We start from the raw sequence: 20,061 nt of genomic DNA, 5'->3' as shown, positions 1-20,061 counted from the left end.
GCTTCTGAGTCCGGAGCGCAGCTGTGTGGGCGTGCAGAGTCCCCCCACCCCTCCAACCAGTCTCTGTCTGTGTGATGGATCTGGCTTTAATATACCACGGCTGTGAAAACCTCAAATATACATACATTAACTGCAAAATGTCAAATATATGTATAATGCTTAATCCTAGAGCCAATCCTGTCATGTATTTACTGACAGGGCAGGTCCTCAGCAGAAATCCGACACTCAGAGAGGGTAAAGTCTGAACGTAACACACAACATTAACCAAGAAGAGACACCACAATTACATTTTAACCAGGTGTGTCTTAATAAGTGACTATTTGACTATATAAGACAATATATGTAAAAATACCCATTTTAAGATGTATATATGTACATATATGAAAAATGACTATATGTATAATTTTTATGTTATTATATGCTCAGACTTTTTGACCCTAATGTACATGTACATGTACATGTTTTTTAATATATTGAAATATTATGTGTACTATATTACATTTTAGCACAGGTGGTCATTTGAAAATACCCACAAGCTTTTGTTCTTTATAGCACTGAGCAAGAAGACAAGATAGAGGGAGTTATTAAAGCATTTTTATTTGCTGCTGGAATACAGCGCCACTGTGTTGGATACAAATCACAAGTGTAAAATGTAGGTATAAAAATGACTGTAGAAAGCCCCTCAAGATTTTATTACAGAATTAAATAATCGGTTAAAACAACATACCAAAGGTTATACCATGAGCAAACATTTTAGTAAAGTGTCTGTAAAGAGGCATAAACTTTTCCAGCACTAAAAGACAGAAGATTCCTTATTTAAAATGTATAGGAAGTGAAATTTGCATCATCCACATGCTTATTTGTTCTCCCATCTTGCGATTCCAGAGTCCCTCTTCCATCTGCCACCAGTCAATACATGAGCTGTAACAGTGTCTCTCTCAGCTGTTGACTTGCAGGTCCCTCTGGATCTTCTCTGTGGCCTCGGCTATAAGCTGGCAGGCTTTCTTGTGTTTAGGCCAGTGCTTCACTTGACATGCTCTGGAAAAAAACATAAGATGATCTTTATAAGACTTTACATCGGCAGAAAACGTAGTGTAGAAAACTATGTCTGATGGTCATGGTTCAGATGTCTGTAGTAGGAACAAAGGCTTATATCCATCCATCCATTGTCTGGATGTTTGCAGTGAGAGCAGGCTAAACAAGGTAGCCCAGAGGAGCTGGTCGCTGGTGTTTTCAAGCCATCTGAGATGATTAATTTATTAAGCTTAAATCCACAGTATTATTCTTTCAGTCATTCCAGAAAGTTTGTGACAGTAGGTAAGCATTGGAAAGTAAATCAACAGGTAAATCACAAGCTTTGGCCTTCAGGCTCAGCTCCCTCTTCACCAAGACAGTCCAGTTCAGCGTCTGCATTACTGCTGGACTTGCGTAAGTCTTACCTGTGACAGTACCATTCTCCCTGACATCTAGAGCATCTCTTTGCAGCCTCTTTGCCACAGGACCCACACTTTGGCTTCTCGGGGAGTAAACTCTCCATCACATCTAAGTTGTACGTCTGGGCCAACCTGGTAAAAAAACAAACAAAAAACAAAACTGTATCTTGATAATAAACACAGTGCAAATGGATGGAGTTGAGTCCTCTGTACCTTCACTATTCAGACTTGTGTTTTCAGTATTACCTCTGTGCCTGCAGCTTCAGGTCACTTTCTTTGGCTGAACGTTTCTTTCACTTGATACTTTGCTATTGCCTTCCACTTCCCAGAATTCTCCCTCATAATGTGGTTCCTTAGTTCTGGGACCTATAAATAAAGCAAAGCTGAGTGTAAATGCACAGGGGTGTAGTTATTTAGGTTTAGAGATATGTAGGCCTTTGTGAGTGCGTACCTGCTCTAAAATGAGCTCTTTTTTTGGAGGTGCAGGGTCGGTAACGGCAAGATGAGCCAGGTAACGCTGCAGCTCCACCAGGTTTGGCAGCTGATCAATCAATACCTCGGTCAGGAAACCCCGGAGCTGCAGCACAAATAACACAACAGCAGGAATATCAACACCATCAGAATTTTCTACAACGGGTTAAGCAGAGTACACACTTTAAAAAACAGTGTGATAACAGGAGGATGCACAAGGCTCTCTGCTTATATAATTAATGCACAGGAAGAGGATGAGAAAGCGTATAATAGGAGGAAACATCTTAGTCAAAACAATCTTCCGAATCTGTGATATAACAAGTTGGAAGACAATGATCTGGCACTCACACACTTCCTAAGTTTCAGTTTACAGATAATATACAGTACAGTAGCCACCTGGATGGTGATGGGAATCAAAATTCAAATTACACGTTTATTAAATATAATATCTTAAGCAGTTAGTACAAGACTCTTACAAGAGTTACAAGAGTCAGTCAACATTCGCAGTGTACCTTTAGAAGCTGGTTCTTGTTGAAGTTGTTGAAGTCATATTTCCGCTGGCAGTCTTCTCTCAGCAGCAGATTGAAAAGTGAAATCCAGACCTGACCATCTAGTTTTGTTATCTTTAAATGGTCCTCAACAGGAATCTTTTGCCATCTGCTATTTATGTACTTTTCTACCTCGCCTTCAGTTGGAGAGACAGAGAGGAAGCAAATTATTAGGCAAAAGAAAACAGGCAATAGCTTGTGACAGCTATTACACTTATCATTGCATCTTCTGTGAAAAGGTTGGGTGTGCTTTTCTAAAAGTAGGACATGAAAAACCCTTAAAAACCCTTAATGGCAACATGCCATCATATTTCACCTTCTTATACAACACACATTAAGACTTAACACAATTGCACTGATGGATCAATTTAAACACATGACTACAAACTGCTCCACTCTTGAATGCAACTGTTTTAGCTGTATTCTGGTGTTGTTAATCATTTCCGTGTTTTCAGTGTACTCTTGGCTTAATTGAAAATGAGGTTAATGCACTCTATGTTTCGACATTTAAATAAACGTTGAATGAAATGAAAATGAATTGCGCATTCATGCAAGGTGTAATATACCTTCTCTACAGCGACTCCAAGGGCAGCAGTCAATCAGCTGAACCAGGACGCAGGGCACGTTATGGGTGCACAGCATACGACTGATGACACTGATGCTGTAAAGAGAAAACAAAATGCACTCTCCATATGTCAGCAGTAGAGGTGAAACAACTGGTAAATACCATTTAACAGAAAACCAATCAGCTTATCTGACTCCAGTTTGTGAAATCTGAGAATTTTGCTTGTTTCTGTTTAATATTATTAGAAATGTAATATCTGTGGGGTTCAGACTGTTGGTCAGACAACATAAGCAAGTTGAAGATGTTAACAGGGGTTGAAAATTCCGTTCGTAGGATTTAGTGGCATCTAGTGGCGAGCTTGCACATTGCAACCAAATGAATACCCATGTCCTCACCCTCCAGGCATGAAGCCCACAAAAAGTGTAAAATGCAAAAGGGCCTCTCTACAGTCAGTGTTTGTTTTGTCCTTTATGGGCTACTGTAGAAACATAGTGGTGAAACATGGCGGACTCCATGGAAGAGGACCCTGCTCCCTACCATTCATAGTTGCAGGTGATTATACACATGAAATCACAATCGGGAATATTATATTAAATTTCTGCCAATAGATACCCCTATATCCTACACACTGGAGCTCTAAGGCATTTTTTTTTTACAACTGTCTCATCTTTTATAAAGAAAATGATTAATAAAAATAACTGATAGATTATCAAATTATTAGTCAGCAGCTCTCTTGATGATGCGTAAATGCTTGAAAATATGAAAAGATTTCTCAGATTATCTCCAAATCCCAGATCCTGCCCTACCTCTCGGTGTGATCTGTGATGTAGCGCAGCACAGAGACAGCCTTCAGCGAGATTTCAAACTCAAGTGCAGCATTCTGCGCCTGCACCTCCTTCACCAAGTGAAAAGAATGATGTGACTTATTGATTGAAGTGAAAGAAAGACTCTTCTGCAACAGTCTGAACAAATAAACCAACAAAAGCAGCAATAATCTCACACTCTCATACCTCTATAGTGGAAACAACTGCTTTCCCTTTCAGGTTGTGTTGGTCATGAGTTGTTACGCCCTCCCTGATCACTTTGCTGGCCAGCAGCGTGAGTTTGCGGTGGCAGTAATCCACCAAGTCAAGAACAGAGTCATCGGCTGCCTCACATGAATCCTACACAACACACAAAACTCGTTTAACACATCACATAAAACTTCTAAACAATCTTTAGAGACAGAAGGAGCCAAGAGTCTAAACCGCCTAACTGTGTGATCACATCCATGCTTCAAATTATATAAATTACGCTGCAGATTAGCATAATTTATGTATTTGTGCACACACTGACCTTATGAAACATTATCGTTTCAAGTAGGTTTATGATCGTGGCTTCATGGTGGATCTAAGAAGGAGCATTAAAGAAAACATTAAATCAGTTATGAGCGCTACAAGCTGATCATCATGTTCCATCTCGTTTTGCACTCACCACCATGTAAAGATGAAATGTGTTCTTGGGATTGAAGTCCTGCAGCTGACATAAGACGGGGAACACTTTTTGCTTCCACACTTCAATGAGGATCATTTCATGGACCAGAACTGGTATCTAGACAGGGGGATTAGATATTGTTAGATTTCTGTCTAAATGCCACGGACATTTTAACTTCATAAGCAGGGGGGTAGTAGTCACCTTTCCACATGATACCAGGAGCTCCTTGACGAACTCATCATGCATGGCAGAAGCATTCAGAATCGCTTGCATGTTCAGTTTTTCAATGTACTCATGCTGCCTGAACCACCTGTCAACACACACACACACAGAAAAATCATGAAACTGTTCAGTGTTAGACTTAATGATCTGCTACTTTATGAACTGTCCAAAACGGTCTCGTCTGATAAATGTCGCTAGAGTCAAGCCAACATGGAGAAGCATCAATTCTATGTACTAAATATCTGATATAAACTTCCCAGACACACCTGAGGTCTGTTCAAACTTCAGTTCTTTGAAATCGATGCTCAGAACTTAATTTTTTTATGCAATCAATTTAAAGTTGGGTCTATCACTTCATATCTTGCTCATTTCGCTTTTGAGCCTTGTATAAAGCACTTTGGACTGCCTTGTTGTTATTATTAAGCAATAAATTGCCAACTATTTTGATAATCGATTATTCAGTTTGACAATCTTCTCATCAATGATAGCAAAATGAATATCTTTGGGTTGTGGAAAAAACATTGACATCAGAGAGGGTCATCTTGGGTTTTGGCACTATTTTTCTGGATTTTTCAAGAAAATAACCAACAGATTAATCAATAAAAAGCTAAAAGTTAAAAGTTTAATATCAGATTTTGCAAGCTACCTGATAGTAGTTTACACGTAAAGCATGAAAGGGTCATTGTGTAGTTTTGGAGAAGAAATTCAAACTCATAATTTTATATTTACAATATTAATGAGGTAATAATACAAAATCAGAAGTATTGATTTTTATCACACTGTTTGAAGCTAGAAAGGTGGCAGGGTCCGCCAAATATAAACAAAGTACAACAGTATGAAATAGTGTTGTCCTTTAAGGTCAGTTTGTTTATACAGTTTATTCAGTCATGAAAACAAAGAGTTTTGCTGATAATACTTCTGTACTGGTACAACTACTTTACTTACATTTTAAAGTACTTCTTCTATCTACCACTGAAAAACAAAACAAAAGCAAGTCTCTTCTCAAACATCTTGCTATACTACACAGCCGTACTTTACCGTGTTTAGGGATGTAGATGGCTAACAGTCTGCTAACATTAGCTGTAGCTAACTAAGTTAGCAGCTTCATCTTACCTCGCAGAGCCCACCTCCTTGAGAGGGAAAGTTTCCAGACTTTGAACAAACCCCTCTGCCTCGACAGGCAAAACTACCGACGTGTCCATTTTGTTTTTAGAAAACTACTCAACAAGCTATCAAGTCCGAATATAATGAGTTTCACTCTCTTCACTTGAAGTTGCTCCTGAAGTTAACTACTGTTTGCGATACCCGTCGTTAGCACGGCTGGTAGTCATGGTTACTGTAAACCGAGCGCACACACGCCGCAGTACCTCCCTGCCGCCAGAGAGGGGCGGTGCTTCTTCATGTAACACCAACAGATAGCTGAGCATGAAGTGGTCTAAATGAACAATGATGGAGGAGGTATCCAGACCATTGACAACAGCCCTGCCACACTGTAAAAACACATTACAATTTCTACCAAAATGTGCCTCTAGTATTAAAATCAAAGTATTTATTAATGCACTAATGCCTTAAACAAATAGTAACTATAGCTGTCAAATAAATGTAGCATAAAAAGAACATTTCCCTCTGAATTGAAGACATTAACCCTTTAACTACACAAGTAAACTACATGTCTGTACAGTACAGTACTAAGGTAGAAATTAACTTAAATGAATGATTAGATAACAATCCGATAACATGTCTTCCTCTATCCAGTCGTTTAAGTGCTTAAATCTTTTTAATGGCTACAAAATTATATCAAATGTAAAATTATAGATGTTTTTTGCATTTAGAAAAAACTGTCACACCTTGGTATAATCTCTTTTATTAATCACAGATTTTCTTTTGTACAATATTAATAAATATCACCTTCCTTACTTGACCAAAACAGAACTGTCAATTCTTGATGAAGAGGATTTTAGTTAAAAAAAAAAGAAAAAAAAGAAAAGAAACATCTAACATAAAAATTACAAAATACTACTTCACTCCCCACTGCTTCTCCTCTCACTGAAGGCATCTTTGGTTGAGGCATCTCTGTATCTTTCAGTCTGTTTTCAGTTCATTCACATCACTTCCAGCACACCACGATGTTGGGATCATTTTCCAAGCGTTCATCCAGCTCCTGGTAGCTGATACCTGTAAAATGATAACACTGTCAGCAGACTGGTTTTCACCCATCCGTCAACAAACAGAGAGAGCTTTAAAACCTGCCTGTTTTGCAGCAGATCTCATCATAACTATGGCAGCCGGTGTAGAGTCGAGGCGGCCTGCTCCTCTCATCACGGATCACCTTCACAGGATATTTCTGCAGCCGTCGAATCAGAGACTTCATCAGTCCAAACTGGATCAGCCTCCTGAACACGTGACAAGACACGCATGGGAATAAATGTCACTGTGACCTGACTTTTCTGTAATCATAAAGTCTTTTCAGGAACTGATAAATAGATGGACGCTGACCTCTCATCAACTCTTTGAAGCTGCTGCGAGTAGCGAGAACAAAGGTCTCGGACTGTGGTTCCTGGACTCAGACCACAGTACAGCTGGAACACGTCTCTCAGACTGGCACGCTTCTGACCTGACACAGAAAGACGACAACGATGCAATCACAAAATGAAATACAAAGCAACACCTTTGCTCCACAATCGTGACTCTTAGTTACCCTGCTTAGTGACGTAGTTGAGGCACTCCTCCTGAATGGACTTGTCATCTATGAGGCTCTGGACTTTGGGGGTGGTGCAGTACACATTAGAGTACTGAAGGGAGGTAAAACAGCACAAGACAATCAACAAAGTAAATGGATCCTTGAATAGTTATGACAGAGAATTAGGGCCACTTGTAAGAAAAAGCAAAAATATAACAGGAGAAGAGCTGTAATATTTTGAGAAAAGAGAAGTCCTCTATCACATACAACATTTCTGTCTCAAAAGTGTTTGTGATGCTACACAAATTATAGCTCATAGCTAGATAACCTAGAAAACCTGGCTAATATGCTAGCTAATACAGCATAACAGTGTGTGTATGTGAATTATGTGTTTATGTGTCTTAAGATGTGTCTTGGCACCCTCTCCCAGCCCTGCCCATGTTGATAACTTTTTCTCACGCTCAAGTTTTTTATTTTTTTTTTATTTTCAGGGTAGAAGCAGCCAAAACTCATGATAATCGGATAATTACCTTGTTTTCCTCGAGGAGACAAATGGCAGATTTATTGAGATCACAAGGTAATTAATCATAAGAAAACAAATTTGTACAAAGTTTTTATGAAAATAAAGCATTTGTTGTAAGTTTTCACAACAAAATTGATATAAGGGTTTTTACATTATGGGCAATGATTGCAAAAGAAAGACGTACATAGTGTGGTCATTTTAAACTGGTGTGCTACTGTCCAGTAGGCTACGACCACAGGGGTTTTAGTTGGCATAAGTGAACAGGAAAAGAAACTACCAACATCTATGGTATAATCAAGTATGTATATAAACAAATTAGGAAGATCGAAGTACTGTCAGTAATGCACTGATCAATAATAAGTCCTTGATCTGACATTTTCAGCTTAATCAGTTGCTACAGTTGTCAAGATGCCATCTATGCATGCTGGCATGACACTGCTAATCTCTGATAACAAGCCATAAGAATGAATGACCTTTTGTTTTCTTTTGTTAACGGATTGATTATTTTGTTTTGATGACAGCATAATTAACTTGTCATCATCTCAAGATAACATCATGCATAACTGTTGAGCTGAATCTCAGGAATGGGTCAACTACACTTCCCAGAGTGCACCAGCAGCAGCAAACTGGCTGCTGGTTACTTGATCATCAGTCATTGTGACTGATTTGGAGCACCTGTGATGACATGGAGGATCTCAGTCATTCAGAGAAACAAACTTCAGAGAGAACTTGACAGTTGTAAACCACGCGGAGCGGCCTGGCCCTGAAGATAAACGGCTTCAGATCCAGAAATAAGCTGTTGATGCAGAGGAAGTCAAGATGGCGGAAGATGCCCTGGGGAAGTCGGTCCAGCAGCTCAAGAAGGAGAGGACCACTGCAAAAAGCAGCTTCACCAGACAAGCCAACTTCATTTCAAGAGGAGCAAGCAGCATGCTTCAAGTGGAGTTAAAGGAGGAATTCAATAAGCTTTCAGACTGTTTCAGAAAGATGCTCGATGCCAATGAGGACTACAGGATTGGACTGGAGGCTGACATTAAGACTGAGGATGAAGAAGCAGGTCTTGATGAACAGCAAGAGGCCGACATTGATAGGTCTGTAAAAGAAGGCGAAACAAAGTTGGCAGAAATAAGAGACATTGTTCAAACAAACCTGTGGTCGAGGTATGGGAAAAGTGAACTTCTTGTGGCAATCCTGGAAGCAGAAAAAGCCAATGATAAAGCAGCTGATGTACCTGTGGAAAGTGCCAATTTAGAGGGCTATGAAGTGCACCTCGCTCTCTTGGACAAGAGAATAAAAGAGGCCATCTCAGCAATGTTAACATGGGAGAGATGGATCCCTGTGGAATTAAAGGATGAATTAGATGGAAGAGTCAAGGACGTAAGAGCATCCTACTACAGGCTTGAATTAAGGAAAGCTGAATTTGCCACTGCACGGACGATCAAAGAGCAAGGCACAGGAGTGAAACTACCACCCCAACCGGCAACATCCACACCAATAGTAAGAATCAAGCCAACCACTCTACCTATCTTCAATGGAAGCAAGAGAGAATATCACAGATGGAGGAAAGACTGGGAAAGCCTGCAAAAGCAGGGAGAGCCATCCGGATCAACTGAAGTTAAGAAAATTCAACTCTTGGAGAGTGTGGATGACAAAATCTCAAAAGACCTCAGACTTTCAAGCTACACCACTGCCAATGACATATTCAGAGTCCTAGAGAACCGATATGGCAACAAGTCAACCATCACTGTGGAAATCCTTGAAGAGCTGGAGAAGATGCCACATGTGAAGGGGAACCAGCCAAGAAAGATCATTGACCTCATACAGTCAGTGGAGAAGGCCCTAGCAGATCTCACAGAGTTAGGAAACTCTGGAGCCATAAAGAACCCACTGGTAATTAGATCCATTGAAAGCAAGTTGCCTGACTTTATTAAAAGAGACTGGTTGATGTTCATGGTTGAACCCAGAAACAATGTCACATCAGACAACCACTTTAACATGCTCCTGAAGTTCCTGAAAAGTCAAGAAGAAATACTAGAGAGACTTGAACAGCTCAGAACTGTGGAGAAGATGGAGAAATCAGATCGTTCAGACAAGAAGTATGACAGAAAGATTGCCTCAACAAAAACCACAAAGAAAGAAGAGCTTGATGATGTATGTGGTGTCTGTGGTGATAGTGGGCACAACAACAAAATCTTCTTCTGTAGAAAGTTCAAAAGACTTAAGCTACCTGAAACTGTCAAGTTCTCCTCCAGTTCAATTTCCAAAGGACACAGGGACAACTCAAATTTGTGACTCAATCTTTTATTTTCCTTTTGGCTTTGTCAGTCGATTGGTCTTTTCAGTTAATTAGGTTGTAAACCTTTAAAGACAGAAACAAAAGTTAACATTTTAATTAAACATTTTTAATGAACTTTAGATGAATTCAAACAATTAAATATTTTAAATGAATTCAAACATTTAAAATGTATTCAAACATTTAATTAAACATTTTAAATGAATCCAAACATTTAACTAAACATTTCAAATGAACTTAAATATTCAATTAAGCATTTTAAATGAATTTCCCAAATTTTTAGTAAAGTTTTAACATTTAACAGAATTTTAACATTTTTAACTTTGTATTATCCTTTTGTACCGTATACTAGTTTTCCAAACTCAAAATGATATATTGTTTTAGCACAAACTCATTTACCACAAAATCAATTAAGTCACTGCTGCAATGTGTTTCTTAACCAATCTACAGTTAACATAAACTTGAACATATTGAGCAGCATTTCAAACACCATGAAATTAAATAAACATTTCACCGACCATTGGCGTCTTTAGACTGAACCTTTGAGTGAACTTGCCGCTTCTTCTCTCTGAAGTTTGTTTCTCTGAATGACTGAGATCCTCCATGTCATCACAGGTGCTCCAAATCAGTCACAATGACTGATGATCAAGTAACCAGCAGCCAGTTTGCTGCTGCTGGTGCACTCTGGGAAGTGTAGTTGACCCATTCCTGAGATTCAGCTCAACACCTCCCACTTGAGCTCCTGGTTTTTTCAAACCCAGAGAGGTCACACAAGCCCTTTACACCTCTGCTTGTTCTTCAGTGGGAAGTAGAATGACAAGGCGTCTGACATCTCTATGAAGAATTGTGGCTGGGATTTTGGTTTGGAGCCTCTTGGTTCTTTCACTGTTTGCTTTTGTGGGATTCTTGTGCCAGCAATGTAGACACCCATGCTTCACATGGTAAAACTGGCACTGCTGTCTTATCTTCGTTGAACATCTGAATTCTGCCTCCACAAACTAGCAGTCCAGAGTTCACATCTTTGTATACTGCCAGTCTGCTTAGAGTTGTGTCTGAAAAAGCTGTATCTTTTTGAGCTGCGAGGAAGAGGTCTTTGAGTGCATCTTCATGTTCTTTGACAGTCAGCACAGCTTGCTTGGGTGATGTTACCTCCCACTTTGACTGTTTCGGGGTCCGGCACTTCCTCTTCAGCCACTGCTTGGCAGCTAGACAAACCCATGCAATGACTCTCACCAGTTTGAATAGGCTACTGAATCTTCTCACTTCCACAAGATCTTTAACCCAACCAGTGGGCTTCCTTCTTAGAAGAAGAATTGGGTTTACCACAGGTTTTTCCTCTTGAGTTTCACTCTTTGGACTTTCCTGAGTGGCTTGTAGGTTTTCTTTCTGCTGACTCCTTCTGGCTTGAGCTCTTGTTAATGCACCTGAGAATGCCTTCCTCTGGAGCTTGTTTACAGTCTCCCTGGCATGAGCTGCAACCTCTCCAGCTGATTTTATAGGCCACTCCTCCACTGGCCACATCAGGAACTCTGGTCCATTTTGCCATGTGGAATTCTCCTTTAAATCTTCAGGAGCGCCCCCTCTTGTTATGATGTCAGCTATGTTCAGGTCTCCACGGATCCACCACCAGTCTTGCACTGGTCCAGCCTTCTGGATTTCACCCACTCTATTTGCAAAGAAGGTTTTGTACCCATAACTGACTCTTTGAATGGCTCCCAAGACTGTTTGACTGTCAAGTAGATGGAACCATCTCTCGATCTTCATTCGAGCATGCTTTTCCACATACTTCCTGATCCTGGCTGCGAAGACAGCGCCACAGATCTCAGCTTTTACAGCTTCTCCCTTCTGATCCAGGGGTGTCAGCTTGGCTTTTGATTCAACAAATCGAACCTCAGTGCCTTGACTTGTCTCCCATCTTAAGTACATCACAGCTCCATAGGTTTTGTCACTTCCATCAGAGAATGTGATGCCCCAAGGTTTCCCTTTCCAGCCAGCTGGTGTGAGGCTCCTGTGGAATTTCACCTGTCCAACAAAACCGCAGCGTCACTTGATGCTTCAGGCCAGTCTGAGCTACTGCAGAGAAATGGGCTCTGTGAACTTCCTGTTGTCATGATGTTGATGCAAGTCACTGCAAACGCAGGGCAGAAGATTGGGACTTTAATTGACCTTGCGTCAGATACAAACTACATCACCCATAAGGCTGCTGAAAGACTGAGGTTAAGAAGTGAGAAAATAACTTTAGTTGTGCATGGGGTTGGTGGAATGACCATGGAGGTGAACACACAAAGGTATCTCCTCAAAGTCAGAGTCAAGACTCCTAAAGGAACAGAGAGAGCTCATGAAATGGTCTGCTACGGCTTGGATGAAATAGCCAGAGTGCATCAAGTAATTGAACCTGAGAAGTTGAAAAAATTCTTCCCAGAAGTCAAACTTAAAGAATTGGAAAGGCCAGAAGAGATCGAACTTCTCATTAGCCACCGAGAGGGAAGACTCGCTCCCCAGAGGATAAAAATCATCGGAGACCTTGTCTTGTGGGAGGGTCCATTGGGGAAGACAGTGGGTGGAGCACATCCCGACTTGTTTGAAGAAGTGGAGGTTGCAGCATATGAGTCCAAAACACACTTTGCTCGCTCCATGAGGACAGCAGCTGTCAAATATCAAGAAATCACAAGTCCAAGAACTGACACAGCCCAGCTACAGCAGGAGGATATGGCTCAGACCAAATTTACAGCTGCCAGTAACCGGGAGTTCCTTGAGTGGTGGCACTGGGACAGCATCGGGGCTGCATGTGAGCCAAGATGTGGAGGATGCCGATGTGGAAACTGTCCACCAGGAGGAAAAGAAATGACCCTGGCAGAGGAGAGGGAGCTTGAGATCATTAAAGGAGGCCTCACCTACAAGAAGGGGGATGCTCACACATCAGCTCCACATTGGGATGCAAAGTATCCTTGGACAGTAGATCCAGCCTCTCTCCCAAACAACAAAGGTGCAGTCCAGGCTTGTTTCTTAAGGATGGAAAAGCAACTAAGCAGAGAGCCAGACTGGAAAGTCGCATATGCTACCCAGATCCATGAGATGGTCGAACGAGGCGCAGCCATAAAACTCAACAACAACATCATGGACAAGTGGAATGGACCAGTGTGGTACGTAAGCCACCTGGTGGCGCCAAACCCTCATTCGGTGACAACACCAGTTCGTATTGTATGGAATAGTAGCCAGAAATACAAAGGCGTGAGTATGAATGATCATCTTCTGAAGGGACCAGACGTTCTCAACCCTATCAGAGCTGTTCTGCTGAGGTTCAGAGAAGGGATGCATGCAGCTCTAGGAGACATCAAAAAGATGTACAACTCTGTATGGCTGGAGGAGCGTGAGATGCATCTTCACAGGTTCCTCTGGAGGGACAGCCCAGATGAAAAGATAAGTGAATATGCAATTACCAGAGTCAACATTGGGGACAGACCTGCTGGTTGCATTGCTCAGTTGGCTATGAGGGAAACAGCACGCCTGCCTAACTTTATTCACTTGGAGGATGAACGCAGAGTCATTGAAGAGGACAGTTATGTGGATGACCTCTTAACCTCCCACAATGACCTAAATAGACTTGACAAAATCACAGCAAGTGTTGAAGAGATCTTGAAAGCTGGAGGTTTCTTCCTCAAAGCATGGGTCAGGTCAGGGCAAAGTGGGAGGCAAGGAGTGGAGACGGAGGTTCGAACAAAGAAACAAGGTAGAACCTTAATTCTTCCAAATCAAATGAGGGACGAAGACAACAAAGCCTTGGGCATCGGTTACCAAATGGATGAAGACAAGCTCTACATGTTAACCTCAGTTAACTTTTCCAAAAGGAAGAAGAAGATGAGAGTTGGAAAAGATCTTCTCAAGGAGGAGGTGAGAACTGAGACACCTAATCCACTGACTAGGAGGGCTCTCTTAAGCCAAGTAGCTGGACTGTACGACCCAATTGGCTTAGTTACACCTGCCAAACAGAAGGGAGCAATTCTTGTTAGAAAAGCATTCCAAGAGGGAGGGGGTGGGAAACTAACCCAAGAAACCTGGGACCAACCTCTCTCAGAAAGCCTCAGAGAAGAAGCCATACAGCTTTTTGAAGAATATGTGCAGCTTGGACAGGTGAAATTCCAAACCAAAATCCCAGCCACAATTCTTCATATAGATGTCAGACGCCTTGTCATTCTACTCCCCACTGAAGAACAAGCAGAGGTGTAAAGGGCTTGTGTGACCTCTCTGGGTTTGAAAAAACCAGGAGCTCAAGTGGGAGGTGTTGAGCTGAATCTCAGGAATGGGTCAACTACACTTCCCAGAGTGCACCAGCAGCAGCAAACTGGCTGCTGGTTACTTGATCATCAGTCATTGTGACTGATTTGGAGCACCTGTGATGACATGGAGGATCTCAGTCATTCAGAGAAACAAACTTCAGAGAGAACTTGACAATAACATCATTATTTTTTAAATGCAATCACGCCCGTCTTCGCAGGATGAGAAGAGGTGGACTCTGTGTTCACGTATTTGATGCTCTGTGCCCAAACCGGTCAAAGTTGATGGACAGTGTTTACCTGATGTCGAACTGGATGCTGACCATGTCATCATCACCAGCTTCTTGCTGCTGTTTACCTTCACTACAGAATCATTTCCTGGGTGTATACGTGTTTATGTAGATACATTTATAGCCTAAATCACTGTGTATGTTCTATGTTAGTGTAGCATGAAGGAATTACAAACTTTAATTTCGTTTTGAAACTCTGTTGTATAATAACAAATACTGTATATCACCTTGAACCTTACTTATTAAGGTGAGGATAAACCAAACAAAATTAAAAATGTGGATGACCTGAATTCTAAGCCTTCCCAAATAACGACTTTTTTCTCAAAATATTACATTTTTCTCATAAACTTAAGATTTGAACACAAAATATTACGACTTTTCCTTGTAACATTTGGTGGCCCGTAATATAATATTCCATCAAAATAGCAGCACGACAACATTGACGCTCATTTCACAAACAATGTTTTGCTGTCTGGATTTGGTTTATTACCTGAAAAATGGAAACCAAGGTCACAACACCATAGTACCTGCGAAGGAAAAGGAGGATTTCAGTTCATAGTACCACTTTGGTTTATTTTGGAAAAGAAAGTCTCAACAGACACTAGCAGAGTCATGAAGCATCGCTTATTTAGAAAACAGCAGATGTGATAAAATGATGGCTTTCCTGAAGAGCACACAGCCATGAACACTGAGAAATAGTGTAAAAGTTTAAGCTGATCAATTTTAAGCTCATGATGTGCCTCACAACTACCTTATCTGAAGACACTATCTGTGTTTGGGCGTACTGTAGATAGAGAACAGTGGATGAGGGTGTTTTGACAGGCGTCAGCAGCTGCTGGTGTGTGTTGCCCTTTATTCACTGAAATGTACTCACAGGAGATTCTGCACAGCAATGCGAACCAGATTCAGCTCTACGTCAGCTTCAGCAGAGATTTTCTGGATGTGTCTAAATCCATCAATATATGGCAGGATCTGCAGTACACAATATACAGTAGAACGTTATAGCAGCAATAATACTTTATTGTACCAATATATGGCACTGTATCCTGCACATAAAATAACAGATGTGATCCAAAACGAATATCACTGCGGCTGATAACAGGCCTTTAATCTCTAATCTTTCTCCTGGTGCTTCTAGGAACTGTGGCACATTTCTTATCAAGACATACCTTGATATCAGCCACAGGGCCTACCTACCTGTTGAGTGGTGAGATCCCACTGAGATTTGATAAAATGGTCTTTGCACTGGGTGAACACAGGGACATCGTACTCCTGGACAATCGGAGGGTCCTTTCGCAGCTGGATCAGCTTCAGGTGCATGGTGTTGGAATCGTCTGATACAGACACAAGACAGAAAAAGAGACTAGATGAGATCTTTTCAAACAAGGTTACATCCCCTTTTTTACCACACTGCAATTGTCTAACTAATTTGCTGAACTATGCTTTGTTAGTTTTTACTGTACTGATGGTTTATCGCTGGTGCTTTGTTCTTTAATTGTATGATTTTTATGATGTAATGTGACCCTGAGTGCCACGAAAGGCGCTGTTAAGGCCATAGTGCTATGGTAGCATGTGTGTTGTCCTCTCTGCTCCAGCTTCTGCCCTTTTCCACCTCCATGCCTACAGTGTGTGGCGGATCACAACTGATGCCCTCACCAATCCAGGCATGGAGGCTTTTATGCTGCGTTACAAACAACGTCGGGGGCTATATGCAATAAAGTGAAAATAAAGAAAACAAACAAACAAACAAACAAAATGATGTCCCGAGCGAGAAAACTGAACCCTCAGCAGAGTAGCCTTGTTGCATGTATAAACGAAACAAGAGGAGGAAGCCGACACATGAGGTAACAAACGCCATTATACATTATATCTTACTGCACTTTCATACTTGGAAAGATACCTAAACGTTTCATCACCAAATATGTCCTTCCCCCTTCCCATGGGTGGTGACATTTTTGTGTGACGTCAGACAGCTGCTCTCTCATGAGGTCGGGACAGATGGATTTGTCCTGAGTTTACAAGAAGGAATTCCAACTTCGAGTTGCGTTACATTGTACTTTTTCTAATACAACTACAGACATTTTCAAGTCCCGAGTTGTCTGGAATGCAGCACTAGGCCTGAGGAGAGACTCACAAGGGTGCCAGTGGGCCAGATGGCAGCGGTTGCTGCGTGTTGGTTGCAACCTTGTGCTTGTGTGGTATACAGTGTAATCGGTAGGTACTGTCTTCTTTGGAGGGAGGGTGGTGATATTTAATCTCGAGTTTCGCCTTGAATATAATTTAACTCCTTATGTTCGCATCTGTTGTAGACAGATCAGCCTCTTTATTTCTGAAGAAGTTTGTTTTTTCATAGTTTTAGTGTATCCTTTTTGTTTATATTGTAAATAAATCTTTTGCACCTATATTTGTTTCCCTTTTCTTTAATATGGGTTTTAAAATTAAATGTATTACTCTCCTCACACTATTTCAGGAACGTGAACATCAACATTAAATGAAATGTATTATTGTTTGTATTATCATTATTATCATTATTATTCTTATTTTTGAAAATCCTGACAACTGCATGAACTTACCATAACCAGCCCGGCTCTGAACTCCAAAAAAAGCCTCATTAATGATCATTGAGCATGTGTTAAACTAAAATTTGCAGCACACTTTTTACACAACTGCTTACACAGCAGCACCACTGTGTCTTGGGACTTCAATCAAACCAAAGTATTACTAAATTCAATTTGGGTGGCTTTTGGTCAACGACTTCGGTGCTGCTGCAACAATATCTTCAAACATACAAAATGAGCAGCTGAATAAGAGACTTTCTCAATACACTTTTGGTCCTTTAGACCTGTAGCACACACATAATTTGTATTTCACCACCATGTTCAGGATGCGTTTTAAAGAGCAGAGGTGGTTGTTTGCCACAGATACAACAGGAATACACACAGTAAAACACAAACTAATACCTATGGGTAAAGTGCAGGCTCCTGTGGCGTTGAGTTCTTCCAACAAGGTCGACATTATGGGTAAAAGTTTCTGTTTGCTCTCCTCGTTGAATATAAAGCCACTCTCCAGCTGCAACACAAAAGAGATTTAAGAAGACTCATTACTCAAAATTATACAACTATCAACTATCAAGCAATCACATGTGATGAGTACAGATGTAAATATGGATTATTCACTACCTCCAGAGTTGTGAGGTACCCTGACAGCTTCTTGACAATCGGCTCGAGGGCACATGTGTTGGTCTGGGCATCACAAACGAGGCCAAGGTTAAACAGGAGGGCATTTCGGCTGTACTTTTTATGTTCGATGCACACAGGACACCCTATTAACTTTTTTCCCATGGCAGTGCTAAAATCACATAAAGAGCACAGAGGAGAGTTTGATAGTGAACAAGAACAACATACAAAACACAGATCTCAAGGTGAAAAACTAATTTAATTATGGTAAAGACACAGAAGAGGAGTGCTAGTTCACATACACTGTAATCAATTTGTTTTGCAGTTCTGGCTTGGTGATGATATAAACCTGAACGGTGTCAAACAACTCCCGTGAAATGTATTCTTCTGGGACCTGTAGAGAGAGGACATAGGGGACACTGTATGACAAAATGCATCCCATACGATAAACACTAAGAGGATCATGTACTTTCACTTCCAAAGTCAATATCATAAGAATACTAAGATGGATTAAATACCTGTGTACCATCACTGATTGTGTTTCAAGGTTACAGTGCATGTTTTTGAAGGATGTGACAAATTTAAACACTTTTAGAGGTTAATTCAGACAAATAGGATCCAAATCTATGCACAATTAACTCCGGGATACGCCTTAATGATGTTTAAAAGAAATGGAGAGTGATCACCTGTGTCATAAAAAGTGAGGAGTAAAAGTAAAGATATCATGTTAAATTATTGCTTTGGTCGAAGTAAAAGTCACCCATATGAATAGTACTTGAGTATCCTACAGTATCTGATATCAAATGTACTTAAGTATCAAAAGTAATTTTCGGGCAATAAATGTACTTAAGTATCGAAAGTACAAGTAAAAGTAAATTATACATACATTTACTTTTGTGCTTTGAGGGTCAGCCAATAATTGACCTGGCCAATTATGTGATCTGATATTCAGCATTTTTTATAATCTGAATCAGTGTGTCATTTTGTTTTTGATCCAATCACTGATCAAATAAATTGATTTAAAAACGATGCAGAATGCAATCTGCAAAGTAACTAAAGTTATCAAATAAATGCAGTGGAGTAAAAGTACAATATTTGCCTACAGAAAGTAATGAAGTGGAAGTATAAAGTAGAAGAAAATGTACCTCAAAAATGGACTTAAATACAGTTCTTGAGTAAATGTAATTAGTCACATTCAATCACTGCTGATTACTGTCGTATATTATGCTGAAGAGTGAAGAAATACACCTCTTGAGATTGACATGAGGCCTTATTTGACCTCAAACACTGGAACTATTAGCCAAAATGTATAATAATTATTTAGAAAACACTTTTTTGAAAACGTTTTCCACATATATATATTTATAAAATGAAAAACAGCACATATTACAATTACATTTCCCTGTACTTTAAGTTTCTCCTTCCAAAGGTTTACTATCATAACTCGGATAATTTTGCGATGCTGGTGGTGATCACAGTAACTTGTAAAACACTTGTGGTCATTTTCTTGACCCCACTTGTCAGAGATGGTAAACTGTGAAGCTAAACCCCAATAAAATCATGATTTGCACCTACCTGATATGTAATCTTTGGACCCAGGGTGGGGTGAAACTCACTGAAGAATATACACTCTATCCGGGTGGTCATGCCCATCATAGGCCTTTCTGTCAGATGAACCTTATCACAGAGAATTTAGCACATTAACTAACTTTAACCAAGACCTTTCAGTTTGAGAGGACACTGAACTGTGTCTGCCTCAGCTGTTATTTAGCATATGAAGCTAGCTGCTAGCTTCCAGTTTTAACGTTGAAAAACAAACTAGTGACCTCCCGTGAAACACGTTTAGCAAGTCTGACGTCTGGACAACGTCCAAAAAAATGTGTTGTCACTGTACTTTGACAAAAATGCTGTCAAACAAGTAGTTAACTATCCAACAACTCTCCAAATAGTCGGCACATTCATGCACACCAGACTGAGGAACAACAATATTGATGAGTTCACGGGCTGCTCGTAATTTACCAATGCAACTAACGGCCGTCCTAAATATTTACATAGATTGTGAAGGATGTATTTTTATTTATTTATTTTTTTCCCCACAACAAACGACAAATAA

At 40.4% G+C, this 20,061-nt stretch overlaps 2 protein-coding genes across 2 annotated transcripts; both read right to left on the bottom strand.

The window, feature by feature from the left end:
- Window positions 1-938: 938 nt before the first annotated feature.
- Window positions 939-5,914, bottom strand: zmynd10 (zinc finger, MYND-type containing 10). The gene is given in 13 exon segments (XM_073469082.1): window positions 939-1,038; window positions 1,440-1,565; window positions 1,680-1,712; window positions 1,714-1,799; window positions 1,885-2,010; window positions 2,417-2,589; window positions 3,019-3,113; window positions 3,824-3,912; window positions 4,028-4,180; window positions 4,353-4,406; window positions 4,491-4,607; window positions 4,692-4,800; window positions 5,826-5,914. Coding segments are annotated over 13 exon segments (1,350 nt in total).
- Window positions 5,915-6,560: 646 nt separating this feature from the next.
- Window positions 6,561-19,913, bottom strand: nprl2 (NPR2 like, GATOR1 complex subunit). Its single transcript, XM_073468330.1, has 11 exons — window positions 19,524-19,913; window positions 18,251-18,342; window positions 17,952-18,120; window positions 17,733-17,841; window positions 15,970-16,106; window positions 15,647-15,744; window positions 15,263-15,299; window positions 7,411-7,504; window positions 7,209-7,326; window positions 6,963-7,105; window positions 6,561-6,887 (listed from the first exon to the last, which is right to left on the bottom strand). Exons 1-11 carry the CDS (start codon window positions 19,602-19,604, stop codon window positions 6,820-6,822), a joined length of 1,146 nt encoding a protein of 381 aa, XP_073324431.1. The 5' UTR covers window positions 19,605-19,913; the 3' UTR covers window positions 6,561-6,819.
- Window positions 19,914-20,061: the final 148 nt, after the last annotated feature.

Source organism: Pagrus major, chromosome 6, assembly GCF_040436345.1.
Source record: "Pagrus major chromosome 6, Pma_NU_1.0".
Lineage (NCBI taxonomy): Eukaryota > Metazoa > Chordata > Actinopteri > Spariformes > Sparidae > Pagrus > Pagrus major.
The sequence above is the reverse complement of the archived record's forward strand: the minus strand, read 5'-3'. Positions and strand labels throughout refer to the sequence as shown.